Consider the following 15,494-nt stretch of genomic DNA (forward strand, 5'->3'; position numbering starts at 1 on the left):
ATGTTGCAAAAAGCATGGGGAACCCAGAAATAACATATTAAACAATGGGACTGATCTGCTCATTCTGTATTACTTTGCTTTGCTATCACACTTTTCTTGCACTAACAGATCAAGGAGATTGGAGGTAAATCCATGGATCCAAAGCTCAGTGCCATCAGCTTCCCAAAGAAAGCCAGCTCAGGAGTTTGTTCCCAGTTTAAAACTTACTAAACAGAGAATTACCAGATGGGCTTAATTTAAAAGCACAGAGTTTGGTTTCTAGACCAAATCCAAGCCCCACTGTGTATCAGAGAAAACCAGGAAGGAAATATTCCCTTCACAGGAGGGGTCACCTCATTTTGTCAAGGAGCACAGTTGTCCTTGGCCAGTGTTTTTGGGGATGGAAATTCATTTCCACCAATTGCTTGTAGAAGCTCTGAAGTAAATTTGTTTGAAGGGCAAGAAAAAAAGAAATGTTATCCATTATTTGAGGAAAACTTGGGGTGGGAGAGAGGAGAAGAGGGGGAAGATGAGCACCATTCTCTCCAGAGCCACCCAGACCCCCCGTGCAGGAAGAGCAGAGATACTCACTCCCTGCTGCTGGAATTCTTGTGTCCTGAGGGAGCTTTTTCTTCCAGTTTTGTTTTCTTGCTTTCACTGGCTCTGTTTTCATCCTCGTTCTGAGCAAAGCAAATGAGAAAAACATCCAGCAAAGATCCACATTTACACACCACAGAGTGGAGCATTTCACACTGAGAGCCATCGTTCAGCAGGTGTTCCACAGTTACTGCAGACCCCCAAACCATCCTTACAAATCCTTACCAGACCCTGGTATTGGAACAAAATGAAAATCCCACTCTGGCTGCTAAATTACAACCTGACAAAAGCAGCAACAGCCCAGGTGTTCATTTCAGCACAGATAAATTACAGCCATGAAATCTCAGGAAAGTCTGCCAAAGGCTTTGGCAAGATCAGGAGACAGATTTGATGTTGTGGGGTCTGAAGAGGGGGCTGATGAATGCCAGGAAAGGGTAAAAATCTAATCAGTCTATTAAAGTCAGCTCAGAGATGTTGAGGACTAGGTATTGATATTAATTTAATCCTCAGGTCACAGGGTCGTGAAGGTGAATTTCTAAGATGTCTTCACTGAGCACTGGAGGGATCAACCCAGTGAATAAGAGGGAAAGCGGGGCCTCACAGAATAAACCATCTGGTTACAAACCCCAGAATGAAACCCCAAAGGTTTTGGTTTTGTTACTGATGCTGCAACCTGAGAATTGGGATCAAGGAAATCCAGGAAATGTAGAAAATCAAGTGGTGGCACTTGGGTTTGGAGCACAAACTTAAAACTGCAGGAGTGGGGAAAGGGGTTCTGTCCTTGCCTCACCCACGTTTCCATCCTCTCAGGAAGCATCAGAGGGATCTGAGGCTTCACAACATTTAGCCACCACTGTTTCCTGGGATAAAGCCTGAATTTAACTGGTCTCACCAAAGCTTTGTTGTTTGGATGTGAGAGCAGCACAGATCTTTAATACTGTAATTCCAAATGTGTGCTTAAAGGCAAAAGTGGCCAAAAAGAGAGAAGTCAGGGAATTCAGACCCACTGGAACATGTGAGTGCATTCCCAGGAACATCAGGAATTATACAGCAACACCTGCAAAGGTAATTGCTCACTGTACTGGGCAGAGTTATTCCCTTTTTACAAAAGAAACTCATTTCTCACTTCATTTCCTCGGCCAGAGAAAACAGCAATCTCGGTTAGGAACAGTACGGGATAAATCTGTTTGCAGTTACATGTCAGGGCTCCTGCACGACACTGACTTCAGCCAGTGATCAAGTTTACTCTGCTTGCTCAGTAGGAAACTGGTGGAACTGGGATGATCCATCTCCTCCAGTAACTCTGGGAATGATCTCCCACGATCCTGGGATTGCAGCCCTGTCAGATCCCTTTGACATGGCCAAATGGAATTTTCAGAGGGATTTTGAATCCCCGCCCCAGGGCCTCACAGCTCTTGGAAACCAGACTCCCTGGATCACTGAGCCCAGCTGACAGCCCCAGCTTTGCCCTTTATACAGGGTCCCTGTGCTGAGCTTCCAGAAAGCAGTTTAAAATTACACCAGCACTGACTTCTCACATTCCCCCCTCCAAGAGAACCCCTTCTGTTCAGTTCCCCCACTGACTCCTGTCATTTTACTGTCCCCCAGGCATTCCTGCTTCTTGCTCCTAGCTGAAAAGATGAAATGCTTTTGGAAAACATGCAGTATTATTACAGAGAGATGACCCTGCTCCCAGAAAAGCAGCACCTGAGATGTTTGCTGCTGCTGCCATGCCCCAGGCCCAGTCCTGCCCCATCCCTTCTCCTGGCAATGGACAATTCCATGGCTTAGGGAACTGATCCAGCTGAAAACTGACTTTTGGGGGTTTTCCCCCAGGTGGATTTCCCATTGGATCAGCTGCCTGAGCTGGCCTGCAGAGCACCAGGGGCTGTTCCAGGGAGGCAGGAGAGGGCTGGCTGCAGAGCTCAGAGGCACAGACCTGTGACCTCCCTGAGCTCTGGCTACAGGGCTGCCACTCCGACAGGTGTTTCTGCAAGAAAATCCCAACAGCCTCGTGTACCAGCACAGGGATGAGCCAGGGGCTCTACACACGGCAGCAAAGCCACTCCTGCACAGCTCAGTCCCTGCCCTGAGGTGTCACCTGCATTCTGGGCTGCTCAACGCTCTGAGAGAACAGGGAGATCTCCCCAGAGTGCTGACCTGTTTGTGTTTCCTCTTGCCTTTGGTGGAGCTCTTGTCCGAGGGCTGTTTCTGGGCCTCCCGGGCGTGCTTCTCCGGAGCGCTCTTCTTCTCCGCCTTGGCTCCCTCGGCGTCCTTGTAAGGCTTCCCTGGTATCCTGGATAAGAGGCTCAGGTCAATCTTCACAATGAGTGGGTACCTTTCATCAGGATCACTCAGCGGGGACAGAAGCTCTTTCTCTTCCATAGGAGAGAACATTCTTTGCCGAAAAAAGCTGTCATCCTCCTCCATGGAAGATTTAACAGGAGTCCTATTGCTCTCAGAGTATTTGGGTGTTTGTGAGGAAGGAGGCAGACTCTCATTTTCATCTGAATCAGAGGATGAGGTATCTGTTTCGATGAATTCCCTGGATTTCTGGGCAGATTTGCTTGAAGCCTTGTATTTCTTTTTCTCTGTTGTAGGTCGAGGGGAAGACTTGGGCTCCTTCTTTATATTGGGTTTCCTGGAGCCTTTGGTGGCTGCCTTGTGCCTGTTGGAAGGGATGTTTGTTGCCATGTCTACTGGGGTTTCACTTTCTATTTTAAGACCTCCTCTGGGCTCTTCCACAGATGTCTTTTCTGCTTTCTTGGGCTGTTTTTTCCCTACAGTCCTCCTCTGAGTCGAGCTGTCGCTCTGGGCAGGTGATTTCTGCCTCCCACGACCGCTCTCCGAGCCCTTCTGGGTGGGTTTGGAATCTCTCCCTGGTGTAGAAGAAATGGAGTCCTTGGATCCACCTTGATCAGTGTACCCACTCCCTGTACCCTGATCCCGTCCCTCTTTCTTGTAGCCTTGGGAAGAAGGGATATTGCTGTCCACAGAAGAAGCTGGTGACACTTTATGGGAATTAACTTTGTTCAACCAGTTATCCAGCTGCCACTTGTTTGTGGGTGGTGGCTCTGGCTAAAAACAAAGTAAAAAACAGAGTTAGATAGCTAATTTCCCATTTCTTCCATCATTCCCATGTGGCAGCTGTGTGATGGTGCACACCAAAGCACAAGGTACACCCAAAACCTGAGATAAATAAATGAAATACAGGCCCAAATAACACATATTTTCCCTTTGTCAGCTACCAACCGGCAATATTTGATGCCATGGTTTTTAAGGGTTCTGATACCATATCTAACTCTGCTCTCTAACAGACAACTGGCGGCAAAAAACACCTCAAATCAAACATCTGTGGGCTTGTCTGAGAACTGTCACGTGCACCACAGGAACTGCAGCAGAACAGCCCAGCCTGACAGCGAGCCCATGCTGGTCAGTGCTTTGTCTTTACCAGCGTGAGAATTTCGTGAACCTCTGTGCTGTTAAATGCCAGGCTTAGAGCCCAGCTGCTGAAGGCCAGGCCCTGGCTGCCCTACCTCGGGGGATGCACTCTGGGATGGCTCGTTGGCCTCGCTGTCACTGGAGCTGCTCTCGCTCTCCGAGTCGGAGCCGGAGCTGCTCTCGGAGCCGCTGTGGCTGCTCGAGTCATCCCTGGAGTTGTCTGCTCCTTCACTGTTGTGCTGGGAAGGCTCAGAATTACTGCAACAGAAAGGAGGGAAACCAAGCATTACCCGAGGCACGGGTACATCCTTCAAATCCGTTCATTAGGAGTAACAAAATGTACCATTTTAATCAACATTCAGGAGAAAATTCAGCCTAGGTGAACACACATCAGCCTGGAAACACACAGCCTTTGGGGGTTGCCCCTTCCCAAAGTGGTCAGTCTCATTTGCAGGAAATATTTAATATTATATTTATTACTATTTAATCACTGGTTAAATTCTCATCACTTTTGCTTTAGTACAAGGCAAAGATGAGTTTTGGAAAGGAGACCAGGCCAGGAGTGCTGACTGGGCTGAACTTCCCCACCGTGCTGCAATCCCCCAGGAATTCCTACCTTCCAGGTGTGCTCCTTGGCACGGTCTTATCGCAGTCCTGCAATTAAAGAAAACAGCATGAAGCTTCCAGAAGCTATTTTAAGCTGGTATATACAACTAAGTTGCAAAACATTGGTTTAGAGCCATTAATTTTTAAATAATTCATTATTTGCAGTAGTTTAAATTATCTGCATTTTCCTTATACAGATGAGAAGCAGCGTTATTTTCTCATGAAAAATTTTCAGCATGAAAAGTTTTCAGCATGAATCTCTATATTCTGACTCCATTTGTGAGAGTTCCCATTTCTACCACTAATTAATATCCTGTTTCCACCTTTTTGAATCAGATGATTCAGCATTTCACAATGATTCTCCTGAGATGCTCAGGGTAAATGAAGTTCACCAACTTCAAGTTTTCCACTTGAAGAAAATCAAGCACCAGAAGTGGGAACAGGAACAGAAGAAACCCCAGAGCAGTGGGGGTTACTGGGCAGCACAGACACACATTTTATTTTCATTTAGCGTGTTAAGTGCCAGTCTGGCAGAAGCTGCACAAAGTTAATCCTGAAAAGAGTAAAAAAGAGATTTTTTGATAAATGTGAAGGTGCAGCTGTACTCCCAGGGACTCCCTGTCACCCCAAACATCCCAGGGCACCAATGCACACAGATGTTCACACCATGAGCTCTGTAGCTGGGATGGCAGAACACAAAGGGGTTTATCTTTAATTAAGGAGCCATTACATCAGTTTTAAAGTACACTACTGTCATTTGATGTTCAGAGAAGGCCCATGTGAAATCAGTTAATAAGAATTTCTAGATAAAAGCAAACTGTTTCCACAAAACACAACATTTCAATTTGCCTGCACAAAATTTTCCCCAAGATTACATTTAGGAATGCCTGAGGTTTTTCTAAAGACATTCCATGAGATTTCAGTTTCACAGATCTCCTGCTAAGCTGCCCAGTTTGCTGCTGGGCCACTGCTCCCTGCCCAGGGCTGCCCCATGGATGAGTGCAGAGCTTTTTGGGAAGTCATCTGAGGAACATACCTGCTCTCCATCGCTGTCTTCACTACTGCTAAGTTTTAAGTCATCTTTCAACATACTAAGGGAAAAGGGAGAAAGTGAGACAAGTTTTTCCAAGTACTTTAATTACTTCCAAAGCATTCTGCTAGATTTCAACACGGCACTGTTTATCCTGCAGGGGCTGCGTGGGTGAGAGCCACCAGACAGCACTCACACATTTCATGGTTAAGAATGGTGAGTTGAGTCATTCTTCAAAGAACGAGGATTCAGGTACTTTGGCTCCTGAGTCCATTCTGTTAAATTTAGAAAGGAAATCTGACACAATTTACTGGTGTGGGAGGAGGTAACTTGTGTTATGTTCAATGCAACATACAATGGCCAAGAACTGTGTTTGAAATGGAGGAAAGAAAGCTAGCCCCAGTGGCTGCTTCCTGTCTCATGGCAGCAGTGCAACTGTCCTAAGCCATCATTAATTACTGTTATCCAAAGCCATAATTACTGCTGGTAGTCACACACACACAGTTTCACATACTGAGAATACATGAGCACAATGAAAACACCCAGCAGGGCCTTTGTGATTACTGGAAACAGCTGATTATAAAAAGAAAACATCTTACTCTGTCTGGTTCGATTCACATCTGTGGAGGGAAAATGAGAAAGAATTAAAAGTCTGACTCTCCTGAGTTTCCCATGAGCTGCTCTGCTGATGATCTGAACATCAACCTCGAGGAGCTCACTCCTCAACTCCTGGCCATGGCTATCATTTTACAAATGATGCATTTATCTCCTTTTTAAGGGTTTTCTTTACCAGATCATAATCACTTAAAAAATGTATTTAAAGTTGCTTTGTCACAGTAAACATCATTTAAACCTCCTTCTCCTGCATCCCAGCTCAGCAGGTGTCCCATGCTGCCTCTTGCTCTCAGGGGTTCTCCCATTCCCAGCTTTGGCAATGGCACAGCTCCCTCTCAGCACCTCTCTGAGCTGCCTGATTCTGGGACACTGACTCCAGGTTTGTATGAATTGAAGGGGGTTTCTTTTGTTTTCTTTCTTTCTCACAGGTCAGGTGTTTTTCATCTTACCAATTCTGTGGCAGAAGCACCAGGCTGCATCCTGTGAGTGCATCCCAGCAAAAGTTAACTGAGGAATGTTACTAACCCAGAGTCAGCTTTCATCAACACACTATCAGCTGGTAAATATTTATTTTTATGGGCACATTTATTTGGAAACCATCCTTTAACTGCACATCAGCGATTTTTAAGTCTCAGAAAGGTGGACTAGAGCCATGCAGAACATTCCAGTTGCCTCTGAGTTTTTCTGTGTTGTTGGGTCTGTGTGCAAAACGTTTGTCAGGGACTTAAAGGGAGAGCAGAACAAACCTCACAGGATCCCAGACCCAGTTTTCTGTCTCCTGTAGTCCAAAACCTTCCCTCATCCTGAATTTGTGCAACCTCCAGCTGCCTGTTTAGGCAGCTCCTCCTACCTCCTGTTAGGTGTGCTAGGTCCCATCCCATGCTGATGCCCTTTCTGCTGCCCAAGCCAATTCCAAGCTCCAAACTCCTGCTCCTCTCCTGGCAGCTGGCAGGAAAGCAAAGGAGCAGAAAGGCAGCTCGGGGTATTTTTTACTCACTCCAGTGAGCAATATTTGGTTTGTTGTCCCAAAAAACCTTTTCCTGCCAGCCAAGGAGATGGAGGCTGGAGTGTCACTCGCATTCTACTAAACACCTTTTCCTACATCTCTTAAAACACAACTTTTGTTTGTGAAATGTTTTCTCAGCAGCCACTTACGATTTGGATTGATGACCATTGGATGTTTTGGAGGAGGGATTGTATCGTTCTAGGAGAAGAAAAGAAGAAAAGCACAGCTGAAAACTCAGGCACAGCAGAAGAAGCCCCCCCAAAGCTGCCACAAGGATGGATAAAGCAAGGCCATGTGAGGGGACAGGAGGGAGCAGCACCCAGGTGACACCAGGCTGAGGGAGGGAGCAATGCAGAGACAAAACACCAAATACAGCAAATCATTTAACCAAGAAAACAGAGAAAATCATTTAAACCATTGCTGTGTAAACCAATACACAATTTGTTATTAATGGTGTGGAAAACTGTTCTGCTCCTAGCAAGATGAAATTCTTGCCTTACACATGCAGGACATGGGACATAGATCCACGTGCTCCACGACGTGGGACATAGATCCATGTGCTCTGACTGCTCCAGCATCCCCACACAGCTTCTGATGGATGAGAACCTCCACACCCCAAAATCCAACTCACACACTCATTCTGACAGCAGGAACGCACCCTGAAAAAATCTGCTTCTTAGTCTGGGGCTGCTTCCCTTCCCTTTTCTTCCATTCTGGTAAATAACTGGGTGCAGCTCAGCAAAAACAAGAGCAGAGGCTGTTAAAAGCTCTCCAGAAAAGCCAAAGAGGCACAGAAACTGGCTCTGTGTTTAATTAACCTTGGCTCTTCTTTTCCACACCCAAAGATCAGCTGCTCCCATAACGTGAGCCTACGGTTTAGCATTATGGAATTAAGCTTGAATTTGTTTTCTTAATTCCCCACTGTATCAGATGTTCAGATTAAGCTGCTTGTGGATATCTAAGAATAAACCATTCTTCTTTTACTATTTAAGCTGTTTAATCACTTCAAGAAGGAGTGGAAGGACTTTTGGAAGGTAACAGCACAAATTTAATTCAATTTTACCTGGTATTTACCTGAGTTTTATGTTCTTTTCAGCAATATTCAAAATAATGACAAAGAAATAAAAGCTACTTTTTTCTGAAGTCCAAAATGCAAGAAGCTCAAGGATAATATCATGTGACTGAAGTTCTTGACCAGTTCTCTCTCTTGACTTTAAAATGTCAAAGTACAAAAAACCAGTGAAACTGCCATGTGCTTTTTCTACTGAAATAAAAGCAAAAGCACTTTTCTGGTTTCTAATATGTCCCTAAACAGGGCGAGGGTTTTTTTAAGGTGTTTTGGTTTAGTACTCAGTTATTTTCACATAATCAACCACAGAGGCATTTTGTAAAGAATTGGATCAATTAAAATATATATTTTCCCTCAAACACACCACCCTTCCAGTCAGTGATAACCTCCAAGATCTCAACAAGAAATGCAAAAGAAAATCAAGCAACTGTTTAACAGCTTAAAACTTGAGCAAGCAGAGAAAATCTGAAGTCAGCCTCCATCCTGTGAGCAGTCTGGAAAACCTCATTTCCTAAAAGCTCTGACATCCTGGGAGATGCCGAGAACACCGAAAGACAACAAAACATTCAACACATTCCAGAAGTTTCATGTACTCACTCTGTTCTCCAGTGCCAAAACTGGACTGCTGAGACTCCTGGGGGAATAAAACATCATAAGTGGGTTTTTTTCAGTGGGAATTTCAGGTACTAAAAACCAGGCTGGAAGGGAGATATTCTTTCTACCTAATGGATGACACTTAAGTCCCTGGAGAAGGTGAAAGAACAACAACAGGCAAAAAAAGGGGGATTCTTTCCCTAGGTCTGTCCCAGGTGAACCTTCACACTCTTCCTCACCCACTTCCTGCTATTCCCAAAGGCACATCAGGGCTGAAACTCCCAAATCCCCGTGTGACTTCCCTAAATGCCCTCCTCCTCTGTGTTTAGGAGGGAAAGGAACTGTTCAGGATGTTTGTTTATGCTCCTGATACACACACAAACTCTGCTGCTCTTTGAAGTTCTTCAGGCACACACAGCATTTGGAACAGGGGAAATCTCTCAACAAAAAATGTTCCTCAGCCACGAAGGAGCCTTAGGGACAAGGTGAGCTTTCAAATGGGAGCAGCTCTGCCCCAGAGGCTCCACTTGGGTCCCTGGTAAACCCAGCCTGGGTGGGCAGCACAGCATTCCAGCCTGCAACAGCCAGGGCTGGTAGGAAAGCCAATAAAATGCTATTTTAGATTCACAGCATGGGCTGGGCTGGAAGGGATCCCAAAGCCCACCCAGTGCCACCCCTGCCATGGCAGGGACACCTCCCACTGTCCCAGGTGCTCCAGCCCCAGCATCCAGCCTGGCCCTGGGCACTGCCAGGGATCCAGGGGCAGCCCCAGCTGCTCTGGGCACCTGTGCCAGGGCTGCCCGCCCTGCCAGGGAACAATTCCTGCCCAATATCCTATAAAACCAGCCAGGAAAGAGGAAACCTTGCAGATTTTAGCACTTTAATCATCCTCAGTATTCCCTTTTCAGGAACTCCAATTCTGACTCCCAAGACACAGCAGACTATGAACTTTTTTGAAATCCTAAACCATTGTTTTAACAAAAACACAGAGGCTACTGAGTCACTGCAAGCTCCCTTCCAGGCTCGAGTGCCTTTTTAAAACAGGACCTTCCTGACCTCATTTCAAAATGAGGACAGCTGACGGCCCCAGAAAAATAAACTGAGTCCAATATTTGCAATTTCTAGTTGTATACTCACATTTTACTTACATGCTCTGGCAGTGGCAGACCAGACCTACCATTCAACAATGAATTCCATTTTTCCTGGTCCACCTGTGACCTGGTTTTCCCTCACACCAAGCCAGTGCCAGGCAGTGGTTACAGAGGCAATTTACAGAATGAAGTTTTTAAGCACACAAAAGCTTTACACAGCAAAGCACCCTTGAGGGGTTTTCAATTTCCCTCAGCTTTGTATTTCAAAAACGGAACAATGCATTGAACAAGAATTTTGTGGATGAAGACCTTCATAAGGAGCTTTCCTTGGGAGGTGTTTCAAATGCTACTAATACTACTCATCTTTACTAACTGAAAGGAAGGGACAATAAAAACAATAATAAAAAAATTAAGAAAGAATTCAAGAGCAAAGCAAAGCTGGAGAGAAGCCTTGTGAACAGCTACACTCCCTTCAAAATAAATCCATTTCTTATTATTTCACACGTAGGAGGAGGCAGATGGGAGTCCCTGGTTACCTTTTGCCACTGGCAGCTCAGCCAAGCCAACAAACTGAGTGAAAAAAGCAATAAAGACCTCAAACTCCACATTTCCAAAGCCCCAGCACTGGGGGAGCACGGGATGGGGAACTGGCACCCCTTCCAGCAGCTCATGGACTGGGAACGCTGCAGCACGCACCTGCCTAATTCCTCACTTGAGTCAACTTCCTATTTCAGAGGCAAAGCCCTGGCTCTCAGCTAAGTGCACTTTAATGAGGTGTTATGGTTCAATGTGCAACTTTTTCCAACTCCCTTGCCATCTGCTGGATACATACTTCTTTAAGAAACTCAGGGACTGAAAAAATAAAAAAGTTCTACTTTCAACTCCCAGGTTACTGAGAGCAGCAGCTTCTAAAGGTCTGCTTGAGAAAGAAATCACAACCATTCAAAGCAAACTATAATGGACTGGGGTTACACAGGGAAGACACTGGGGCAGGAAACAAAAACTCTGCCAACAGCACCTGGGGAGAGGAATTCTGCAGCTGGACAGGAGGCAGCAGGGCTGGGCTCCCATCCCACAGCCCTGGCTGAGGGGAACGGGGCCATTCATTCCCAGGGGACACCTGAAGCCCCAGGTCAGATCTCCTGCTTCCCGGGGGAAGCCTGTGTGTCCCAGCAGGGCAGGGATGGCAGGAGGGCTCCTGCTGGCCCCAGCTCTGCAGCTCAGCACCACCTCTGCAGAGGTACAGGCACAGCCAGCCCCCCCTGGAAGCCAAGCCTTCCCTCCCAGCCAGCAGCTGGGCTGCTCAATGCATTTTATAAACACTGCCAGCATTTCTGGAGTGTCTGACTGCGAGCCCATGGACAAAATTATAGAGTGTTAGGTCACAGGATAACATTTTTTATCAAGACACGGCAGTCTGCATTTTTCCATAGCATCCATAAAACTTTCCCTGACCTATTTTCATGGAGTTCTCTCCCCTGATCCAAAGACTTCCTGGGAACTATTAGATATATTTATAGCAATCAGAGAGGCCTCAGTCAGGAGGTTGGGTTCCTTTGAGTTACTCACTCCCTACACACAGGGAAAGTGATCCCATCCCACGAGTCTGACAAATAAAATCAAGTGGTCCACCACGGGCGGCTTCATTTTATGTGAGCAGGAAGAACACACCAAGCTGTGCCCACAGGGGCAATGCTGTGAAACACTTCAGCAATAAATGGAGCACAGTATTAAAGAGAAGGAGCTTTCCTCCAACAGAACTGCTTGATTAAAGCAAAGCACTGTTGTGTTTTGTTTGGTGGATTCTGCTCTGGGCTCAGACTGCACAGGCCCATGGCTCACTAACTCCCTGGAATTCTGCAGAGCTGCTGCTGCCAAGAATGACAAGAGAGGAGAAGGCAGAGGAAATTATAGGCTTTGGATGCAGAGAGAGAATTTGACAGAGTTCCATGGCTAAAATGTGCAGCCACAAAATAAAAAAGCTGGCAAAAAGTCAAAAAGACTCAGAGCAGCCATAAATGGAATTTTTTGCAAACTGGGTGAAGAGACAATCCAGGTTGAGAGGTTCAAAAAGCCTCACAAGCCTCTTTTTGTTCGGACACTGCCAGAGCTGTGCAGTGTTACGTGGCCTCTGTGTCACAGCCACACGGATTTCTGCACACCTTCCTCTTCCCAAACTCACTCAAATGCCAGGGAAACGAAATCCAAGCAGCCCCACAGCCAAGGGTGCTCAAAATGCAAAGGGAAAATATCTCCCCAAAGGTTCAGGAATGAGCACTGAGAGCAGAGGAATAAGGACCTTCGCTGATGAGGAAAGGTGTGGAATTTCTTTCCTTACAAGAAAAGGTATGAATTATTTCCAGGCTGACAGTTTTATATAGCACACAAATAAGCCCTGACTAAAAGTAATATTTGCAAGATGAATATTGATCTAATGCTAGGAAAACAGAAAAACGGATTTATTTCTAGGTATGCCTTCCAAAGTAAAGCTGAGAACTGAATGGTAAATTCTGAATTGTTTTCATAGCGAAGAGAAGCAAAATGCAGTGAGCCAGGGACAGGTCACACAGAGGTGGTGACAGCAGGACTGCCCTGGCTCTGGGACATCCAGCCAGGATGAGAACCTGGACTTGGACCAGTCTGGGGGAGGTTTGTGGATGTGCCCTTCCAACAGGGACTGGAACCTTTGGCTGAAGGAAGGTCATGTCAAAGCATTCACATAAAAGGATGGGATTAGAGAGATGACAGTAGAAACCTCAGTGAGAAAGTCTTCTCAAAATTATTCCCTCAGATGTTCTGTTTTGAGGAGCAATTTGGATCAAACAGGAAATTAAGAGCAATTAAGTGGTGTCCAGAGCAGCAGCTGGTCAGAGAGAGCATGGGCTGAATTATTACATAGGTAACTTCTAAAACACAAACAGGGCAATTCCTTCACTCTGAAGCTCTGCCAAGACAGGGGTGGAGCACCCCAATTCATCCCAGAGAGATGTTGAGTCTGGAGAAAAATCACATTGTTGAGTTGAATCTTTTAGTGGTAATCAGCAGCCCCAGGATCCAGACCATGAATTCCTGGGTGAGTCAGCTCCCCATGCTGGGTTTTACCCACAGCTGCCTCCCCTGGGTTCCAGCATCCTGCAGAGCTGCTCTTCCAGGCAAACAATTCCCAGTGCCCCGCGTGCGCCCCGGAACCCTGGAGCTGCCAGCCCCAGCCTCAGGGGAGGCAGCAGCAGCATTCCTTCCTCAGAGGTGTCAGCTCCAGCAGCTCCCCTGGACACGTGCCCTGTGCTCTCAGCAGCAGCAGAGGTGGATTTCTCTCTGGAATTAACTGCTTAAACCCTTCAGCAGTTCTTAACAACACAGGAGGTTGGGAAGAGGATCTTTTGGAACAACTGATTTCTTCAGCAAAACATGTGATTCTTAAAAGGCCTTAATTTTTTGCAATTGAAAATGCAAAAAAAAAAATCTCACACAACTATTAGTGGACTTCAGACTAAGAGGAAAATTCAGTTTATGCAGAAAAGTCCATTTAAATTTCTCAGCATTTACCATTCAGCCTCTGTTTTGCTACATGGAGGGAAACTCACTTGGTCCTACTCAAAATGGTGCAGAGCATTTCCCTGTTAGGGAAAGGGCTCAAAGGCATTTCCAAGCTTCAGAAGTTTGAAAGTTTGAATTTATCCAACAAAAATTAAAAAGGTAAGTTGTATCACAGAGAACTTTGCAGACTGTCTGTGCAAAGCAGAGGAAAACCAAGGACATTTTTCATAAGGCCACTGCTGACAGATGAAGTGAAGAAAAATAAAGAGAGCCAAAGCACTGAAACAAACCCAGATTATACAGAACTGAATGCAGGAGTTCCAAAATCCTGATCTTTAACTGGAGTTACTTTTTCAACAGCATCCAATGTTGGGTTCAGCACTGACCTTTGTTGGAAAGGGGAATTTGGAGGGTTCGGTTTTGCAGGGGGTGTGGATGGCAGTCAGTGGAGGAGGCCAGGAGTGGGTCATCTCCTAAAACACAACAAAAACGAAAGTTATTAACAAAATAAATCAGATTTCAACTTGCAGTCTGGATTCTCTCAGTTTTCAGTTCATTGTTCACCCTTCACTAAGCTTTATATACAAATGTTAATTTCCCAAAAGTGCAACAAATATTTTACATGTAAACCTGAATGTTAAATTGCTACCCAGGAGAAGAGAGAGCTATTACATAATAACAAGCAGCAAGGCATAAATCAATCAGCTGGGTTGGCCTGAAGATAAACTGCAGTGCAAGTCAGAGTCTGATCCTTTCAGAGTGCATGGGAAGGAGAACCCAGCCTGCAGCTGGAAAGTGCCTCCTGTTCTCTCGGAGCATCCCCAAGGCCCCTGGAGGACTGAAGGTCACAGGAAATAATGGGCCATGGAAATGCTCCAGAGGGACCTGACGATCCTTTTGTGAGAGCAGACATAGGACAGGGCATCACAGGAGGGGCAAAAGGACTTGGGAAAATAACCCAGGTAGGAGAGAGGGAAAGTGCTGCCATGGGGCAGCAAAGCATTTACTACAATCTAAAATATCAGGATTAAATCTGTAATTTGGTGGAAGAAACGGAGTTCTGCTTATCAGGGAGGAGGAATGCAGTGAGGATCTCCAGGAGATGATGTGCACACCACAACACCCAGCAGCCAGCTCTGCTCCCAGTTTGGCCCAGTCCCTCTGTGCTGGAGAGCCCTCCTGCAACCACCTGCACTTGGACAGGCTCTAAGACTGCAGAGTCCTTCCCCCTCCTTGGGAATGGCTGCATTTTCAACACAGTTGGGAACAAGAACACCAAGAACTTACTTTGAGGATTTCGTCCACGCAGCTCACCTCACCAGAGGCTGATGCCTACAAACCAAAACTCAAAATTAACAACTCCCAAATTTTCCAGGGACTAGAAACAGTTAAAAACAAAGTTCAATCCGTATTGTGACTCATATGGACTCTACATAGACACAAACAGCCCTTGCTAACTCTTTTCATCAGTTTTAACATCAGATAGATCCATGTTTTTGTGGCATGAGTCACAGTTATGAAAAGCAAATACATGACATCCATAAAACTGTGATAATAATCTCTCACTTTTCACTTGACAGTTAAAGTGATCACAGGCAGGCAGTGATATTAAAAACTTGTAGAGAGGGGAAGAGAATCACAGCGTTCAATCATTTCCTGGAAGCAGCCCCAGGATAATATCTGAATTCAAGTACAGGACCATGAATGCACAGGAATGACAAACTGCATTCCCAAGTAAAACACTCATCACAGAGTGATCCCAGAAACATCAGTAATTACCAAACCATGAATCCTCTGCATCCCTGGCTGCCACAAGCAGAAAGAAACAAAGCTACTTCAGGATTCACTGCATCAGCATTGATGTGGCAAGTCTTCACAAAGAAAGGAATTCCTGATTTCCTTACCTGTGTGCTGGATCTTACTTTGCTA

The 15,494-nt window shown here is 45.7% G+C and overlaps 2 protein-coding genes across 3 annotated transcripts in view; one reads left to right on the forward strand and one right to left on the reverse strand.

Moving 5' to 3' along the window:
* The window catches only part of ADRA1B (adrenoceptor alpha 1B), a 147,975-nt gene that overhangs the window by 125,380 nt on the left and 7,101 nt on the right, over nucleotides 1–15,494 (forward strand). The window lies entirely within an intron of this gene.
* The window catches only part of AFF4 (ALF transcription elongation factor 4), a 47,100-nt gene that overhangs the window by 11,842 nt on the left and 19,764 nt on the right, over nucleotides 1–15,494 (reverse strand). For both annotated transcript variants that reach the window (XM_068206210.1, XM_068206209.1), the window contains exons 4-13: nucleotides 14,853–14,897; nucleotides 13,952–14,038; nucleotides 8,941–8,977; nucleotides 7,424–7,472; nucleotides 6,253–6,273; nucleotides 5,660–5,714; nucleotides 4,634–4,671; nucleotides 4,113–4,275; nucleotides 2,737–3,654; nucleotides 571–659 (exon numbers count right to left, since the gene is read on the reverse strand). In XM_068206210.1, coding sequence (XP_068062311.1) covers nucleotides 571–659; nucleotides 2,737–3,654; nucleotides 4,113–4,275; nucleotides 4,634–4,671; nucleotides 5,660–5,714; nucleotides 6,253–6,273; nucleotides 7,424–7,472; nucleotides 8,941–8,977; nucleotides 13,952–14,038; nucleotides 14,853–14,897 — 1,502 coding nt within the window. The remainder of the gene's footprint in view (nucleotides 1–570; nucleotides 660–2,736; nucleotides 3,655–4,112; nucleotides 4,276–4,633; nucleotides 4,672–5,659; nucleotides 5,715–6,252; nucleotides 6,274–7,423; nucleotides 7,473–8,940; nucleotides 8,978–13,951; nucleotides 14,039–14,852; nucleotides 14,898–15,494) is intronic.

The sequence above is a fragment of the Anomalospiza imberbis genome, chromosome 15 (genome assembly GCF_031753505.1).
Source record: "Anomalospiza imberbis isolate Cuckoo-Finch-1a 21T00152 chromosome 15, ASM3175350v1, whole genome shotgun sequence".
Lineage (NCBI taxonomy): Eukaryota > Metazoa > Chordata > Aves > Passeriformes > Viduidae > Anomalospiza > Anomalospiza imberbis.